General features: G+C 49.5%; 1 protein-coding gene and 1 long non-coding RNA gene across 4 annotated transcripts in view; one reads left to right on the forward strand and one right to left on the reverse strand.

Moving 5' to 3' along the window:
• PRKD2 (protein kinase D2) overlaps window positions 1-6123 on the forward strand; it is a 45187-nt gene extending 39064 nt beyond the window's left edge. For all 3 annotated transcript variants that reach the window (XM_055236303.2, XM_063615790.1, XM_055236306.2), the window contains 3 exons: window positions 1779-2046; window positions 5320-5405; window positions 5704-6123. In XM_055236303.2, the coding sequence (XP_055092278.1) occupies window positions 1779-2046; window positions 5320-5405; window positions 5704-5916 (567 nt within the window). In that variant the 3' untranslated portion in view covers window positions 5917-6123. The remainder of the gene's footprint in view (window positions 1-1778; window positions 2047-5319; window positions 5406-5703) is intronic.
• LOC129459513 (uncharacterized) lies at window positions 1439-19169 on the reverse strand. The gene is made up of 3 exons (XR_008649995.2): window positions 18272-19169; window positions 7320-7427; window positions 1439-1956 (listed from the first exon to the last, which is right to left on the reverse strand). It is a non-coding gene; the product is annotated as an uncharacterized lncRNA (long non-coding RNA).
• Between the last annotated feature and the right edge of the window lie 78 nt (window positions 19170-19247).

The following is a 19247-nucleotide window of genomic DNA, read 5'->3' on the forward strand; positions in this document are numbered from 1 at the left end:
TAATCCCAGGTTCTCAGGAGGCTGAGGCAGGAGAATTGCTTGAACCCAGGAGGTAGAGGTTGCATTGAGCCCAGATCACACCACTGCACTCCAGCCTGGGCGACAGAGCAAGACTCGGTCTCAAAATAATAATAAAAATTTTTAAAAAGATCCATAGGAAAGGGTAGATCTTGGAAAAGGGAAAGATCTATAAGATCTGTAGAAAGGGCAGAGGACCTCAGGAAAGGGTGGCTGTCACATTGAGATTCAGCTCAGGGGCTGGGGCGCGGCTGGTTTCAAAGGTGACAGAGGCTTCAGGCATCAAGGATTTGGGGCTCTGTCCTGCAAGCAACAGTGAGCTGAGGAAGGGTTTTGAAAAGGGAAGGGACAATACATGAACAGAGCGGGGAACCGAGGCTGAGGCTGGTAGGCAGCGGAGCAAGACCTTGAACCCAGGTCTTGCTGGCTCCAAAGCCTGTCCATGACCTTAGACTGCAGCCATTAACAGTGAGGGAAAGGGGCCGGGCGCGGTGGTTCACACCTGTAATCCCAGCAATTTGGGAGGCCGAGGCGGGCGGAACACCTGAGGTCAGGAGTTTGAGACCAGCCTGGCTGACATGGTGAAATGTCATCTCTACTAAAAATACAAAAATTGACCAAGCATGGTGACAGGCCCCTGTGATCCCAGCTATCTGGGAGGCTGAGGCAGGAGAATTGCTTGAACCTGGGAGGCAAAAGTTACAATGAGTCAAGATCACGCTACTGCACTCCAGCCTGGGCGACACAGCGAGACTCCATCTCAAAAAAAATAAATAAATGAAGCAATGAGGGAAAGACACTTTACTGTCTGCTGGCTACCACGGTCAGCACCCACTCCTACCTAATCCCTGGGAAAGCCTGAGAGGAGGCTGCTATTAACAACCCCCCAATACAGATGACAAAATCAAGGCCTGGAGAAATTGGGTCCTTGACCCGAGATCACTGAGGCTCATTCTGTGCTAGACACTGCTCCTAACACGTTGCATATACTTCTTTTTCAATCTAAACAAGCATCCTTTAAGGTAGGGACTATTAAGATCTCCATTATGTTTCATGTTTTTTTGTTTGTTTTTTGAGACGGAGTCTTGCTCTGTCACCAGGCTGGAGTACAGTGGCACGATCTTGGCTCACTGCAGCCTCTGCCTCCCAGGTTCAGGTGATTTTCCTGCCTCAGCCTCCCGAGTAGCTGGGGCCACAGGTGTGTGCCACCATGCCTGTCTAATTTTTGTATGTTTAGCAGAGACGGAGTTTCACCATGTTGGCCAGGCTGGTCTCGAACTCCTGACCTCAAATGATCCATCTTCCTCGGCCTCCCAAAGTGCTGGGATTGCAGGCGTGAGCCACCACGCCCCAATCATGTATATTTTGAGGCTACTAAAAAAAAATCTGCATTATTCAAAAGAGGAAACAGAGCGACCCATTGGAGGTGGCAGAGGTATAGCAGCAGCTAGCATTTATTATACACCAACTGCATGCCAAATATTGTCCTGTGGGCTTTGGATGGTTTAACTCACTAACCATCATGGCAGTCCTCTGAGATAGGCGCTCTTCTGCTCATCTTCTTCCTGTAGATGGGGAAACTGAGGCACAGAGTGGGGGGAAGTTACTTGCCCAGGGTTGCTCAGCTAGTGAGCCCAGAAGCCGGGATTCAAACCAGCATTCAGCTTTCTCTGGAATACCATGGAGGGTAGCGTGGTGGGGATGCTGGGGCGGGTGCGTCTCCATCACCTGGTAGAGCCTCCACCCCTCGCCCTCTGCAGGTGAAGCTGTGTGACTTTGGCTTTGCACGCATCATCGGCGAGAAGTCCTTCCGCCGCTCGGTGGTGGGCACGCCGGCCTACCTGGCGCCCGAGGTGCTACTCAACCAGGGCTACAACCGCTCGCTGGACATGTGGTCGGTGGGCGTGATCATGTACGTCAGCCTCAGCGGCACGTTCCCTTTCAACGAGGACGAGGACATCAATGACCAGATCCAGAATGCTGCCTTCATGTACCCGGCCAGCCCCTGGAGCCACATCTCAGCTGGAGGTGCCTGGGGCGCGCCTACCCCATGGGCGAGTGGGTTGTGGGGTGGGGCTGGAGAAGTAGGCGGAGCCACGAGAGGGGGTGGACCCGGAAACAGCCTGGCACTTGGGGGTGGAGCCTAGTGCTGGGGCGGGCCTACCGGAGGGGTGTGGCCACAGGAGGAGCTGTCCTGTAAACGGTGGGCTGGGACTCAAGCCTAGACTAGGTTACTTGGGCTGGAAACCAGGTGCCCCAGAAGCGCTGAGGACACTTGGAACCTTAGGGGGAGCTGAGTGAGACTTGGCTTGGGACCAGGAAAGGGACTGGACTTGAGGGTGCCAAAGGGCTGCGGTGACCAGGAGAAGGGGCTGAGCCTCCCAAGGCATTGGCTGGGACCTGGAGCCTTTGGGTTTATGACCCCAAAAGGGTCAGCCTTGCAAAAAGGAGGCACCAGTGGGTAGGGTTGAGAAACAAGGGCATGGCTACTTTGCTGTGTACTGGGGCCATGACTTGGGTGAAGATGGGCCTGAAGCCTGGGGTGGGTTCAGTGACCAAGGGAGCCAGTCTAGGGACATGGCCGTGGAGGGTTTCCGAAGAGGTCCAGGAACAGGGCTGACCCCGAGGCCTGGAAGCTGGGAGTGGAAGGGAGCAGGGAGGAGAAGGGAGCCGGGACTGAGGCAGACATTGCAATCTGTATTCTGCGGCTTTGGTGTCGTGGCAGGGCCTGATGAAGTGGCACCGGGCCTGGTGACTTGAACCTACTTGGGAATGGGTCTGTAACTTTCCCTGCTTAGAAAAGTTAAGTCCTAAGGCCTGGAGCTTTGAGGCCGGGTGTGGGATGGCATGTTTAGAGGGCCAGAGGCAGGGCTAAGATACTGAGGTGTGTCAGAAGCCGGGAGAACAAGGGACCTGTCTTGGAGCCAGGGAGCTCAGGAAGACAGATGGAGTATGGGAAGGGGGGGGGATCATTCATTCGTTTATTTATAACCATTTATTCAACAAGTACATTCATGTATTTATAACCATTGATTCAACATGTTGAGTGCCTACGATGTGCCAGGCATTGACTGTTCCAGTTCTAGGAATACTGTGATGACTTGGACAGAAGGGGTCAGGTGCAGGGGCTGCTCATTGAGTGGTCTGTGAAGAGTGGAAGGGGGAAGGGCCCTCTCTGGAGGGTGTGGCTTCATGGAGCAGGTGGAGCAGGGTGACGCGGAGGTTGCTCAGTGCAGGACAAGACAAGGTCTTGGTGGTGGTCTAAGAGCATCGGCCCTAAGCAGTGAGAATGTGGATTGACTTGAGTCCTGGAGTAATATTGGGGTGCTCAACACTGGCTTTTTTTTTTTTTTTTTGAGACGGAGTCTTGCTCTTTCACCCAGGCTGGAGTGCAGTGGCGTGATCTCAGCTCACTGCAAGCTCCACCTCTTGGGTTCAAGGGATTCTTCTGCCTCAGCCTCCCAAATAACCGGGATTATAGGCACACAGAACCATGCCTGGCTAGTTTTTTGTATTTTCAGTAGAGTTGGGGTTTCGCCATGTTAGCCAGGCTGGTCTTGAACTCCTGACCTCAAATTATTTGCCCACCTCAGCCTCCCAAAGTGCTGGGATTGCAGGCATAAGCCATCACACCCAGCCAACATTGTCTTTTGAGACCCACTCAGAAGTCCCTCAGTAAAACTGCATCGAGTGTGCACAAGTGAATTTAAGTGTGGTTGCACCTGTGTGAGGATCACAGAATCCTGTCGGTGTTGACGGGAGCAGGGTGCCTGTGTGCACTAGGCCTCTCCTCAGGCGGGTTCACACAGTGAAGCCTTGTCCTTCACGGCTTCCCATCAAGGAGAGAGCCTCGGATGAGTGCTGGCTTGTCTTGAAGCTTGACATTCGCTAGTCCTCTTTTTCACAATGAACAGGCCTATCTCTGAGCCTTCTGCAGGCAATGGTGACTACCATCTGATGACGTTGTTTTGTTTTGTTTTTGTTTTTTTTTTGACACGGAGTTTCGCTCTTGTCACCCAGGCTGGAGTGCAGTGGCATGATCTTGGCTCACTGCAACCTCTGCCTCCTGAGTTTAAGCGATTCTGCCTCAGCCTCCTGAGTAGCTGAGACTACAGGCATGTGCTATCATGCCCAGCTAATTTTTGGTATTTTTAGTAGAGACAGGGTTTCTCTGTGTTGGCCAGGCTTGTCTCAAACTCCTGACCTCGGGTATTCCGCCCACCTCGGCCTCACAAAGTGCTGGGATTACAGGCATGAGCCACTGTGCCCAGCCTGATGACATAGATGCTCCCTGATTTACACTGGGGTTAGATAAACCTGATAAACCCATTGCCCATTGTAACTTGAAAATATCATAAGTTGGTCAGGTGCAGTGGCTGAGGCCCATAATCCCAGCACCTTGGGAGGCCAAGGTAGGCAGATTGCTTGATCCCAGGAGTTCAAGACCAGCCTGGGCAATGTATCTCTACAAAAAATACAAAAATTAGCCGGCCATAGTGACAGGTGCTTGTAGTCCCAGCTGCTGGGGAGGCTAAGGCAGGAGAATCAATTAAGCTGGGGAAGTGGAGGCTTCAGTGAGCATTGATCACGCCACTGCACTTCAGCTTGGGTAACAATGAGACCCTGTCTCAAAAAAAAAAAGAGAAGGAAATGTAAGTTGAAAATCCATTTAGGCCGGGCGCAGTGGCTCATGCCTGTAATCCCAACAATTTGGGAGGCCAAGGCACGCGGATTGCTTGAGGTCAGGAGTTAGAGACCAGCCTGGCCAACATGGCGAAACCCCGTCTCTACTAAAAATACAAAAAGTTAGCAGGACATGCTGACACACACCTGTATTCCTAGCTGCTTAGGAGGCTGAGGCAGGAGAATCGCATGAACCCGGGAGGCGGAGGCTGCAGTGAGCCAAGATCGTGCCACTGCACTCCAGCCTGGGCGACAGAGCAAGCAAGACTCTGTCTCAATAAATAAATAAGTAAAAATAAAAAGAATAGTACAAGTGTAATTGTATGTACCTGTGTATGACAAAAAGAAAAAAAAGGTGACATAGGGGAATGGGGAAATTGAAGTAGAGAACAGGTGACGAGAGGGAGCTGGTGTGAACATGCGTGGGCAGGAGGAGACAAATTTGTAATGTAATGAGGAAATGGGTGGGTGAGTGATTGGCACAGGTGAGGCTTCTGAGCCACCTGAGCTGGTGCAGAAGGAAGGTGTTGATGGCAGGCAGATAGGCTAGAGGGTGCCTATTGGAGGAGGAATGACCCTTGACCTGTAGGGCTTGACCTGTTTCTCTTTCCTGTGCAGCCATTGACCTCATCAACAACCTGCTGCAGGTGAAGATGCGCAAACGTTACAGCGTGGACAAATCTCTCAGCCATCCCTGGTTACAGGTGATGCAGGGGGGCATGGCTGGCCCATTGGCTGGGTTGTAGGAAGGGGTGGAACTAGATCGCTTATTGGCTAGGCAGGTAGTGAAGGATGTAGGTTTCCTTGGGTCTGGAATGTGGCTAGGCCTCCCATTGGCTGGGTGCAGGAAGAGGGGGTGGAGCTAAATGTCTGCTGGCTGGGTGGGTTGCAGAGGGTGTGGCTTCACCTTCATTGGTACCCCGCTCTCAGTGGCAAAGCAGAGGACATCCAGGCACTGCTCCAATGCAGACCCCAAGCTAACCCCAGTTCTCTTGGGCCCAGGAGTACCAGACGTGGCTGGACCTCCGAGAGCTGGAGGGGAAGATGGGAGAGCGATACATCACGCACGAGAGTGACGACGCACGCTGGGAGCAGTTTGTGGCAGAGCATCCGCTGCCTGGGTCTGGGCTGCCCACAGACAGGGATCTCAGTGGGGCCCGTCCACCACAGGACCACGACATGCAGGGGCTGGCGGAGCGCATCAGTGTTCTCTGAGGTCCTGTGCCCTCGTCCGGCTGCTGCCCTCCACAGCGGTTCTTCACAGGATCCCAGCAATGAACTGTTCTAGGGAAAGCGGCTTCCTGCCCAAACTGGATGTGACACGTGGGGAGTGGGGTGGGGGGAGCTGTTTCCAAGGCCCCTCCCTGTTTCCCCAGCAATTAAAACGGACTCATCTCTGGCCCCATGGCCTTGGTCTCAGTACACGACACTCTCGTATCATTAGTCTGTTGTACCAACATGGGAAGGAGGACTGCCTGAAAAGAGGAAGGATGGAAGGGGTGGGGAGAGAGGGCTGATGGGAGAGGAGTCTTGGAAGGAGGACGAGCTGGGGTAGAAAATATAGAGGAGGATTGCCAGGAGAGAAGATGGGAAGGGAGAGGGAGGAGTAATGGAGGAGGAGTTTGGAAACTGGGGAGAGATGGAAGGAATGTGACTGGAGGGTAGGGAACTTGGAGAAGAGAAAGTAATCTCATGGTTTGTGATGACTGATTCTTTATTTGGTGGTGTTACTACTAATCACAACTATTAATTCAGGCTGGGCGTGGTGGCTCACGCCTATAATCCCAGCACTTTGGGAGGCCGAGGCAGGCAGATCCCTTAGATCTCAGGAGTTTGAGAGCAGCCTGGCCAACATGGTGAAACTCCCTTTCTATAAAAAGTTCAAAAATTAGCCAGGTGTGGTGGCTTGCACCTGTGGTCCCCAGCTACTTGGGAGGTTGAGGCTAGGGGATCGCTTGAGCCCAGGAAGCAGAGATTGCAGTGAGCCAAGATCACGCCACTGCACTCTAGCCTGGGCAAGAGAGTGAGACCCTGTCTCAAAAATCAAATAATAAAATAAAATGCAGTTAGCCCCAAGTCTGATCCATACTAGAAAACTGATATGTAACATTCAGTATTTTATGTTGATGTGATGACTTCTCTATATATGAAATGTATAGAGAAGTATATATTCACTCATTCCTTTGTGTCACTGAGCTGGGTGATGCTGGGGACACAGTGGTGACTGAGACAGCCAAGGACTGCCCTTCCAGTGGAGAGACATACCTGCCCCATGGACAGTGAAGACCCAGAATGGGAAGGGCTGGACTGGGGGAGTTTGGGAGGCTTGGGCAGCCTAGAATGAGCTCAGGGGTCAGAGAGGGTGGGGAGTCGGAGGGGGCCTCTTAAGCTTCATCTTGGCCTTGAAAGACTGAAGGCAGAGGGAATGAACTGGAGGGAACACGTATCCACCCCTCTCTACCTTTGACTCCAGCCCTCCAGCTCCCCAGTTCTCCAATAACACCCTAACACGTGGTCCTCCACCTTCCACAGCTGAAGGTGAACGATCCGAGCATGGACCTGAACAAGTTTTCTTCAGACTTTCAGAATGCTCTGACTTATGTGCTGCAAAGACCTACCTGAAAGCTGGGCATGGTGGCAGGTGACTGTATTCCCAGCTACTTAAGAGGCTGAGGTGGGAGGATCGCTGGAGTCCAGGAGTTTGAGTCCAGTTTGGGCAACATAGCCTAAAAAAACCCAAGAAAACAGGAAAGAATTTAGCAGCCAATTTAGGCTAATACTAGGAGCTTACTCTGGGATTTTCCAATTTGATTTGTATCACCTCGTCCATCTGATGGTTCCAGAGCTGCAGCTTTTTTTTTTTTTTTTTCTGAGGCAGGGTCTCTGTTGCCCAGGCTGGAGTGCAGTGGCATGAACACAGCTCACTGCAGCCTTGACCTCCTGGGCTCAAGTGATCCTCCCACCTCAGCCTCCTGAGTAGCTGGAACTACAGGCACATGCCACCATGCCCAGCTAATTTTTTTGTATTTTTTGCAGAGGTTTTACCATGTTGCCCAGGCTGGTCTCAAACTCCTGGGCTCAAGCGATCTGCTTGCCTAGGCCTCCCAAAGTGCTGGGATTACATGCGTGAGCCACTGCGCCTGGCCAAAATGCAGCTCTTTGATTTGAAAATGCTAAATGAGCCTCAGTAAATGAAGGTATCCAAATGAGCAGTATACCTCTGAGGCATAGTTGCTAAAGACTATTGGGGAAAGGCTCTTAGACTCTATCCCAGTGCCTATCCCTCTATTTAGTCTAAGGTCCAGAAGTGTAGGCAACATAGAGATGAATCCATCTCCCGTGACTGACCCAGGCTAGAAAATGTATGGAAAAGACTATCAGCCCTGATCTGCTTCTGTCTTGGCCGCTAGTTAATATCTGGAGACCAGAAATGAGAGACACGATTCAAAAACATTGAAATTCCTCAATTATAGAATTCCAGGAGATAGCGCATATCATGACGATGCCATGAAAGATAAAATCAAGGCCGGGCTCAGTGGCTCACACCTGTAATCTCAGCACTTTGGGTGCTGAGGTGGGTGGATCATCTGAGGTCAGGAGTTCAAGACCAGCCTGATCAACATGGAGAAACCCCGTCTCTACTAAAAATACAAAATTAGCCGGGCACGGTGGCGCATGCCTATAATCCCAGCTACTCGGGAAGTTGAGGCAGGAGAATCGCTTGAGCCTAGGAGGCGGAGGTTGTGGTGAGCTGAGATCGTGCCACTGCACTCCAGCTTGGGCAACGAGCAAAACTCTGTCTCAAAAAAAAAAAAATCAAATCCATACAATGAAAACTTAGGGCCCTATAACTTAAATCATTAGAGACAAGTTTATCCTATCAGGACCACTGGAACCACAAAACCTAATTTTGTTTGTTAGAGACAGGGTCTTGCTCTGTCACCCAGGCTTCCGTGCAGTGGTATGATTGTAGCTCACTGCAGCCTCAAACTACAGGGTTCAAGCCATCCTCCCCGCTCAGCCTCTTGAGTAGCTGGGACTACAGGCATGAGCCACCACACTTGGCTAATTTTTTGTTTTTTATTTATTTTTTTATTATTTTATTATTTTTTGAGATGGAACCTTGCTCTATTGCCCAGGCTGAAGTGCAGTGGCATGATCACAGCTCACTGCAGCCTCAACCTCCTGGGCTCAAGTGATCTTCCCACCTCAGCCTCCCAAGTAGCTGAGACTACAGGCACATGCCACCACGCCCAGCTAATTTTTGTATTTTTAGTGGAGAAGGGGTTTTGCCATGTTGGCCAGGCTGGTCTCGAACCCCTGACCTCAAGTGATCCGCCCGCCTCAGCCTCCCAAAGTGCTGGGATTACAGGCATGAACCACCATGCCCGGGCATGTTTTTTATTTGTTATAGAGATGGGGGTCTCACTGTGTTGCCCAGGCTGGTATTGAACTCCTGGGGTTAAGAGATCCTCCTGCCTGCACCTCTCAAAGTGCTGGGATTACAGGTGTGGGCCACTGCACCCGGCTTCAAAACCTAATCTTGATAGAGACACTTGTATATACTGTAAAGAAAAGGGACATTGGACTTGACACTACTTAGCTTTGACGTGCAAAAGGAATTTGAGTCTAAGATTCAGTCTCCCAGTGACTCACTTCCAGCCAACTTTCTCCTCTGTGTCTAAAAGCATTCCTTAACCTTCAAGGGGAAACGACCATCAACCCCCTTAATGAGCATCCTACCAGGGTTTTTGTAGACACAGGGGCCACATACTCTGCCATAAATATCTCAGTCCCCCCTCCCTACCTCAGTACATAACAATAATGGTGATGAGACCACAATTAGCCACATGGTTTATGCCTGTCTAAGCCACCCTTGGGCTCATTGGGCACTCTACTACCCAGCACAGTTTCTTATTCAAATTACTCCAATAATCCCTTTAGAAAGGGATATTCTGTCAGTGTAGAACAATAATATTTCTTTTTTGTTCGTTTGTTTGTTTTTGAGATGGAGTCTCGCTGTGTCACCCAGGCTGGAGTGCAGTGGTGCGATCTCGCCTCACTGCAACTTCTACCTCCCAGGTTCAAGCCATTCTCCTGCCTCATCCTCCCAAGCAACTGGGATCACAGGTGAACACCATCACAACCGGCTAATTTTTGTATTTTTAGTAGAGGCAGGGTTTCACCATGTTGGACAGGCTGGTCTCAAACTCCTGACCTCAAGTGATCCACCTGCCTTGGCCTCCCAAAGTGTTGGGATTACAGGTGTGAGCCACCGTGCCCAGCCAAAGCCATAATATTTCATATTCACAAGAGGGCTTATGTCTCCCAGTCCCTAATTCTGCCCTTGTTCATCTCAGTCCACTAACCTTCCCACCACTCCAACCACCCCCTTCCCAAACATCCACCTCTCCCTCAGACCTACATATCCAAGATCTGTGACTTGCATTCCTGATTCTCTTTGAGCCTCCAACTCAACAAACATAGGGTGCCTCTGGGAGGCTGAACCTCTTAAGGTAGAAATAGATCCTTTTTTTTTAAAAAATTAAAAAAAATTTTGTTTAAATAGAGACAAGGTCTTGCTATGTCGCCCAGGCTGGTCTCAAAGTCCTGGCTTCAAGCAATCCTCCCACCTCGGTCTCCCAAAGTGTTGAGATTACAGGTGTGAGCCACTGCGCCTGGCTCCCCTTTTTTTTTTTAGCCAATTACCCCAAGTTGTGGAATAGAATTAGATCTTTTCATGCCCTTCTTGAAGCTGCCTTAATGTGCTCTGACACCAGAGCCCTAGGGCCCCTAACCCATTATTCAGAGCTTCCTACTATCCACTTCCATCCCCTACAACACTCCTGTCTGTCAAGAATCCGAATGATAATACCTGTAATTTGGGAGGCTGAGGAGGGCAGATCACCTGAGGTCAGGAGTTCTAGACCAGCCTGGCCAACATGGTGAAACCCCATCTCTACCAAAAAATAAAAATAAAAAAATTAGCCAGCCATGGTGGCAAGTACCTGTAATCCCAGCTACTCAGGAGGCTAAGGTAGAAGAATTGCTTGAACCCAAGAGGCAGAAGAATTTGCACTGAGCCGAGATCGCGCCATTGCACTCCAGCCTGGGTGACAGAGTGAGACTCTGTCTCAAAAAAAAAAAAAAAAAGACAAAAAAATCCCAATAAGAGTCTCAATGGTAAAGGATACCAGCAAGTCCAAGACCTCAAGGCTGTAAAAATAGTCACTGTGGTTCCTGCTATTTCCAATCCAAACATTATACTGGCCTCTATTCTAGACCAGCCAACACCACCCACTTGATTGTACTAACATACCCTCTGCCTTCTTTCACACACTTGATGATCTACAGCCCCGTTTCCCTTTCCCCTAGAATGTCAACAGTAAGCATACATAGACTGCTATGCCTCAGTGTTTCATTGAAACCCCTACTTACTTTTTTTTCAATCCTGAATGCTAATTTGAGGGATTTGGTTTTCTCCTGTAATTCCATTCTAATCCCATACATAGATGATGTCCTGTCTGGTCAGTTCATTCCAACAGCTCACTCACTCACACTCCACATGTACCCCAAGTTTCTGCAATTATACAGGAAGTAGGAAAAACATAAAAATCTGCCCCAAGCCCTTCCTCATAAAGGACAGGCTCATGTCTGTAATCCCAGCACTTTGGGAGACCAAGGTGGGAGGATCGCTTGAGCCCAGGAGTTCGAGACTAGCCTGGGTAACATAGGGAGACCCCATCTCTACAAAAATAAAAAATAAAAAAATTAGCTGAGTGTGGTGATGCATGCTTTTAGTCCCAGCTACTCAGGAGGCTGAGGTGGGAGGATTGCTTGAGCCTGACAGGTTGAGGCTGCAGTGAGCTGAGATTGCACCACAGCACTCCACCTGGGCAACAGGGCAAGACCCTGTCTCAAAAAAAAAAAAAAAAAGGTGTCTAGGACAAATTATAACTATGTAATTCATAAGTACAAGATTTAGGGCATGACCTTGCCCTTGAAGGCAAAACCTTATCCACACAGCATGCATTTATACCATTATTAATTTTGTTTTATCCAAGACTAAAAGGCAACTCCAATGGTTTCTGGGCTGGTCATGGGTTGAATTTTGTCTCCCTAGTACCTCACAATATGACCCTCCTTGGAAATAGGGTCATTGCAGATGTAATCAGTTAAAAGGAGGTCATACTGGAGTAGGGTGGGCCCCTAACGCAACATGACTGGTGTCTTTTTTTGTTGTTTTTTGAGATGGAGTTTCGCTCTTGTTGCCCAGGCTGGAGTGCGATGGCGTGATCTCAGCTCACCGCAAACCCCGCCTCCCAGGTTCAAGTGATTCTCCTGCCTCAGCCTCCCCAGTAGCTGGGTTACAGGCATGCGCCACCACACCTGACTAATCTTGTATTTTTAGTATAGACGGGGTTTCTCCATGTTGGTCAGGCTGGTCTCAAACTCCTGACCTCAGGTGATCCACTCGCCTTGGCCTCCCAAAGTGCTGGCATTACAGGTGTGAACCACCGCGCCTGGCCAAGTGGTGTCTTTATGAGAAGGTGGCCGCGTAAGACACAGGGAGAAGCATGTGAGGATGAAGGCAGAGCTTGGAATGACACAGCCACAAGCCAAAGAATGTTAGAGATTGCCACGAGCCACCAGAAGCTGGGAAAAGGCAAGGAAGGATTGCCTGGGGAATTGGAGCTCCCTAACATACTTTTTTTTTTTTTTTTTTTTTTTTTTGAGACAGGATCTTGCTCTCTCACTCAGGCTGGAGTGTAGTAGCACAATCATAGCTCACTGCAGCCTCAAATTCCCGGGCTGAAACAATCCTCTCGCTTCAGCCTCCCTACTAGCTGGAACTACAGGCATGCACCACCACACCTGGCTACGTTTTTTAATTTTTTGGAGATGGGGTCTCGCTATGTGGCCCAGGCTGGTTCCCAACTCCTGGCCTCAAGTGATCCTTGTGCCACAGCCTCCCAAAGTGCTGGGATTTACAGGCGTGAGCCACTGTGCCTGGCCCCAGATTCTTGCTTTTTTTTTTATTTTTTTTATTTTTGAGACTGAGTCTTGCTCTGTCTCCCAGGCTGGAGTGCAGTGGCACGATCTCAGCTCACTGCAACCTCCACCTCCTGGGTTCACACCATTCTCCTGCCTCAGCCTCCTGAGTAGCTGGGACTACAGGCACCCGCCACCACACCTGGCTAATTTTTTGTATTTTTAATAGAGGCGGGGTTTCACCGTGTTAGTCAGGATGTTCTCGATCTCCTGACCTTGTGATCCACCCACCTCGGTCTCCCAGAGTGCTGGGATTACAGGCGTAAGCCACCATGCCTGGCCCCCTGGCCCCAGATTCTTGTTCTTTCTTGTCCTGACCTTGCAGAGCCTCCATGTGACAATCTCGTGTCACCCTCTTTGTGGATGGCCCTTCACCTTAAACACCCAGCAGGAAATTTCTAAGCAGTAGGCTCTCTTCTGACTTTCAACAAGCTCATAGTGTTTCCATGCCTCCCTGAACCCAAGTCAGCCCAAACCGCACACTCAGGGCCAGAGGGAGGATGAGGAAAAGGAAGATTTCAATTTTTTTTTTTTTTTTTTTGTAGAGACAGGGTTTCACTGTGTTGCCTAGGCTGGTCTTGAACTCTCAGGCTCAAGTGATCCTCCCATCTCGGCCTCCCAAAGTGCTGGGATTACAGGCATGAGCCACTGCGCCTGGCCCAGGAAAGATGTTGATCAAAGGTACAAAGTTTCAGCTAGGCTGGAGGAATACATTTTAGCGGCCCATTGCACTGCACAGTGACCACAGTTAATAATTGAGACAGGGTCTTTTTCTCTCGCCCAGGCTGGAGTGCAGTGGTGCAATCTTGGTTCACTGCAACCTCTGCCTCCTGGATTCAAGCGATTCTCCTGCCTCAGCCTCCTGAGTAGCTGGGATTACAGGTGCATGCCACCACACCCAGCTGATTTTTTGTATTTTAGTAGAGATGGGGTTTCACCATGTTGGCCAGGCTGGTCTTGAACTCCTGACCTCAAGTAATCTGCCCACCTCAGCCTCCCAAAGTGCTGGGATTACAGGTTTGAGCCACCGCGCCTGGCCGAGACTGGGTAATTTATAAAGGAAAGAGGTTTAATTGACTGACAGTTCCACATGACTGGGGAGGCCTCAGGAAACTTACAATCATGGCGGAAGGTGAAGAGGCACATCTCGCATGGCAGTAGGCAAGACAGTACATGTGTGTAAATGCAGGAAAAACTACCATTTATTTATTTATTTATTTATTTATTTATTTATTTATTTTGAGACAGAGTCTTGCTCTTTCGCCCAGGCTGGAGTGCAGTGGCGCAATCTCGGCTCACTGCAAGCTCCGCGTCCCGGGTTCACACCATTCGCCTGCCTCAGCCTCTCTGAGTAGCTGGGACTACAGGTGCCCGCCACCACGCCCGGCTAATTTTTTGTATTTTTTAGTAGAGACGGGGTTTCACCGTGGTCTCGATCTCCTGACCTTGTGATCCGCCCACCTCGGCCTCCCAAAGTGCTGGGATTACAAGCGTGAGCCACCGCGCCCGGCCAAAACTACCATTTACAAAACCAGCAGATCCTGTGAGAACTCCCTCACTGTCACAAGAACAGCCCCCATGAGCCAATCATTTCCTGCCAGGTCTTTCCTTAAACACCTGGGGATTGCAGTTCAAGATGAGATTTGGGTGGAGTCACAAAGCCTACCCATATCAAGCAGGCTAATCCAGACAACCAGTGGGTACTCCCATTTCACAGAAATCCTTTAGCCCTATCACCCATGATCATCAGGACAAATTGAACATGCCGATTCAGTCTCGTCAAACTTAAACTTGCCAAACTAACTGAAGAATTGAACTTACCCCACTGTTGTCCCTTGACTTCCCCATAACCACAAGCATTAGCTTATTTTCCTTTTTCTTTTCTTTTCTTTTTTTTTTTTTTTTTTTTGAGACAGAATCTTGCTCTGTCGCCCAGGCTGGATCACAGTGGTGCAATCATGGCTCACTGCAGCCTCAAACTCCTGGGCTCAAGTGATCCTTCCTCCCCAGCCTCCCCAGTAGCCAGGACTACAGGCATGCACTACCATGCCCAGCTAATTAAAAAGGTTTTTGGGCTGGGTGCGGTGGCTCACACCTATAATCCCAGCACTTTGGGAGGCCAAGGCAGGCAGATCACTTGATGTCAGAAGTTTGAGACCAGCATGACCAACATGGTGAGATCCCATCTCTACTAAAAATACAAAAATTAGCTGGGTAAATTGGCTCATGCCTGTAATCCCAGCTACTCGGGAGGCTGAGACAGGAGAATCACTGTAACCTGAGAGGCGGAGGTTGCAGTGAGCCAAGATCGTGCAACTGTACTCCAATCTGGGCGACAGAGCAAGATTCTGTCTTGAAAAAAAAGGAAGAAAGAAACAAGGAGAGAGGCACAGGGGTGTGTGCACACAGACGGGAAACCATGTGTGGACACAGTGAGAAGGTGACCATCTGCAAGCCAAGGAGAGAGGCCTGGAGGAAACCAGCCCTGCTGACGCCTTGATCTTGGACTTCTTGGCCTCTAGAATGGTGAGGACATAAATTTCTGTCGTTTAAACTATGTCTGTAGTGTTTTGTTATGGCCACCTTAGCAAACAAATACACTGCTGGAACAAATCACCATGAATGTGGTGGCTTAAAACCACACAGATTTATTTTATTTTATTTTTTGAGACAGGGTCTTTCCCTGTCGCTCCAGGCCGGAGTGCACTGGCACAATCAGGGCTCACTGCAGCATCAGATTGGTGGCCTCAAGCGATCCTCCTCCTAGGTAACTGGGGCCACAGATGTGCGCCATCACGCCTGGCTAATTTTTTGATTTTTTTTTTTTTTTTTTTTTTTTGTAGAAACGTGTTGCCCAGGCTGGTCTCAAAGTCCTGGCCTCATGCGATCCTCCGCCATCAGCCTCCCAAAGCTTTGGGATTACAGGTGTAAGCCACTGTGCCTCTGCTTCTATACTTACATATTTCTCTGACTCTAACGTTCCTGCCTCCGTCTTATAAGGAAACTTGTGATGATATTGGATCCACCGGGATAATCCAAGATAAATCTCCCTATCTCAAGATTCTTAATCACAAAAAGTTCCTTTTTCCATAAAAGGTGCTATATTCACAGGCTCCAGGGATAAAGATGTAGACATCTTAGGGGGGGCCATTACTCTTCCCACCAGAGCACACATCAATAATCTTCTTATTAAATAATCACTCAAAGACTCACAAGGATTCTACTTCTGTTGGGCCCTTGAGGACTCTCATCTATTACAATCGACATTCTCAGATATTATCAAGGACTAAGTACACTCATGCTTGTCACTAACAGGTGCAAGCTGCCTTCCCTCCAAATACTCCATCACGGCCTCTTCATAATTTCCAAACAGCGAATTTAGTCCTCTGGAAAAGACATCGCAGGAAGACTAACCTTGAACTCAGATGGGATGGACCTTACACTATTGCAAACACCAGACTGTCCTGCCTTGGGTTCATATCTCAGAGGTGAAGAGATATAAGACCTGTGCTGAATGGGAATCCACTCCCGTTGGAGACCTCAGAGGGAGGCTCTTTCAAGAGCCCTGGAAGCAGACGAGGCTGCAACTGTAGACAGCTCTCCCAAGAACCTTGGGTCAAGTAGACGACATCATGAGACAGCCTGCTCCTGGAATCAGAAACTCCAGGATTCCCTCCCACACACACTATTTTAGAGACAGGGTCTCACCATGTTGCCCAGGTTGGCCTTGAACTCCTGAGCTCACACAATCCTCCTGCCTCTGTCTTCTGGGTAGCTGGTACTACAGGTGCATGTTACAGAGCCTGGCTAGGATTCCCCATTTTAATACCCACTCTGGTCCTCCCGTGCCTGCTTCTCATCATGTGACTTTTGCCTTTCATTTGCATTCTCTCTATTTATTTATTTAGAGACAGAGCCTCCCTCTGTTGCCCAGGTTGGAGTGCAGTGGCGTGATCTCGGCTCACTGCAACCTCCGCCTCCCAGGTTCTAGCGATTCTCCTGCCTCAGCCTCCCAAGTAGCTGGGATTACAGGCGTGCACCACCACACCCAGCTAATTTTTATATTTTTAGTAGAGATGGGGTTTCGCCATGTTGGCCAGGCTGGTCTTGAACTTCTGACCTCAAATGATCTGCCTGCCTCTGCCTCCCAAAGTGCTGGGATTACAGGCATGAGCCACCCCACCCGGCCTCATTTGCATTCTCTTTAACTGATCTTTGATTACATGCCTCTCAGATCACAATTCTCTCACTTTAACTTCTGTCTCTTCCCAAATGACACATCTCTCCTCCCTATTCTACCTTCCAGCCTGCAAGATCCACAATGCCCCTGGCTTACTTTTGCAAAAGTGTTTACTCAGTCTTACAAGTGCAATTAGGATTGTCAGTTTCGTCCCCCTTTCTCAACACAAATCACTACTCCCAGGGCCCCAACTCCTTCACTCGCATCACCAAAGCCTTTGGATGGAGCACTGTGCCCTACATGCCTTCCTCAAAGGCCTCTCCCAACGCACCACTCGATTTTTATGGGAACCTCTTCCTATCCCTACCATCTGTAAATCAAGGTCTATGAGCTTCTGCAACTTCATTAACAGCCTCTGCATGGGACTCAGTCTCTGTAATCACAACTTTTTTTTTTTTTTTTTTTTTTTAAGATTGGGTCTTGCTCTGTCACCCAGGCTGGAGTGCAATGGTGGAATCATGGCTCACTGCAGCCTCAGCCTCCCAGGCTCAAGTGATCCTCCTGCCTCAGCCTCCTGAGTAGCTCGGACTACAGGTACATGCCACCATATCCGGTTTGTGTGCCATGTTTGGAAGCAACTGTTGCTTGTTGATTCTCCAGAAATCTATCTATCTTTCTTTCTTTTTTTTTTTTTTGAGACGGAGTCTCCCTCTGTCACCTAGGCTGGAGTGCAGTGGCACAATCTCGGTGTGTGCCATCATGCCCAGCTAATTTTTGTATTTTTAGTACAGATGGGGTTTCGCCATGTTGGCCAGGCTGATCTGAACTCCTGACCTCAGGTCATCTGCCTGCCTCAGCCTCCCAAAGTGCTGGGATTACAGACGTGAGCCACCGCGCCTGGCTGATTGTCCAGAAATCTTTTGGCATCATCATTAATAAAAGCATCAAGAAGTCAAAAAGGAAAACAAGTGATCCTCCCACCTCAGCCTCCCAAGTAGCTGGAGCTACCCGTGTGCACCACCACACCCGACTAATTTTCTAAGTCTATTTTGAACGAGAAGAAGACTGAATAGAAGTTGTTTCTAATAAATTTCAAGACATTTTTCCCCTGAAACTTACTAGATTAGTTTTTAAACTTATTTATCAAACCCTTCTGTGGCTCTTGATCCATAGAAGACACTGCTCCAAGTACCTGATACATTTCATTGAATCCTCAGAACAACCCTATGAGGCAGCCAGTATTATGGTCCCGTGATCAGATGAAGAAACGGTGGCACAGAGAGGTTAAGTAAGTTTTCCAAGGTCACACAGCTGGAAAGTGACAGATCTGTGACTCACCCCGAGGAAGTCTGGCTCCTGGAGACTTTGCTGTCTATCGCCACTATCAATTTCTCTCCATCTCACCACCAGAAGGTCACTTCATGCACGGGGAATCATAAAAGAGGGAATTTCTCGTATGATCTTCTGGGCCTTGGCATTTAGGGAGTCAAGGTCTGCCTGAGAGATGAGTATGAATATTAGAGCTAGGTCTTGCAAGTTGGTAGAGGCAGGCTCGGCGTAGTGACACAGGTTGGCCGCCTGAGGGTGCCCCAGCCCTGCTTGCGGAGCCTGGAGAGACAGCAGGAAGCCTTGGAAACGAATGTCAGGCTCAGACTCCTAGGACCAGAGAACGTTGAGAATAGAGCATCATAGAAGGCTGAGAACAAAGCCCCTTACAACGTAGAACAAAGGCCCCTGGAATGGAAGAATGATGAGCACACAGCCTCCTAGCACCTGGGAGACAAAAGCTGCTTAGACTCTCTTCTGGTCAAAGCATAGAATCTTCCACCCAGGGTCTTATAATTCCAGAATTTGGAATGCAATCGATCTTAGACTCTTAGCAGCAAGACCGGCTACATATTTGGCCTAGTGCAAAGTGAAAATAAGGGGCCACTTGCTCAAAAACTAAAAATTTCAAGACAGAAATTGCAGAACATTCAACCAAGCGCGAAGACCCTTCTAAGTGGATTCCAAGCCGGTGAAGCCGGCCCTACGTAGAAACAATTTTATCGGAGGACGTCCGTCTGGTTTTACAGCTGAGTGTCTGGGAAGGCTTCTTGGAAGAGGAGGCGAAGTCAGGGCTCGACCCCCTAACCCTTTTCTCCCCTTGCGCAGCCTCAGAAGCTGAAGGCTGGGCGGGGTGGAGAGGTAGGAGCAGCTGCCAAACTGTCACGTGGACCCATTCCCTATTTATAGATCACCCTTCCCCTCGCGCCGGACAGTCCAATGGTAGCCAGAGCTCGCCCGCAAGAGGGTGGAACCTGCTGCAGGACCG

The sequence above is a fragment of the Symphalangus syndactylus genome, chromosome 13, assembly GCF_028878055.3.
Source record: "Symphalangus syndactylus isolate Jambi chromosome 13, NHGRI_mSymSyn1-v2.1_pri, whole genome shotgun sequence".
NCBI classification, from domain to species: domain Eukaryota; kingdom Metazoa; phylum Chordata; class Mammalia; order Primates; family Hylobatidae; genus Symphalangus; species Symphalangus syndactylus.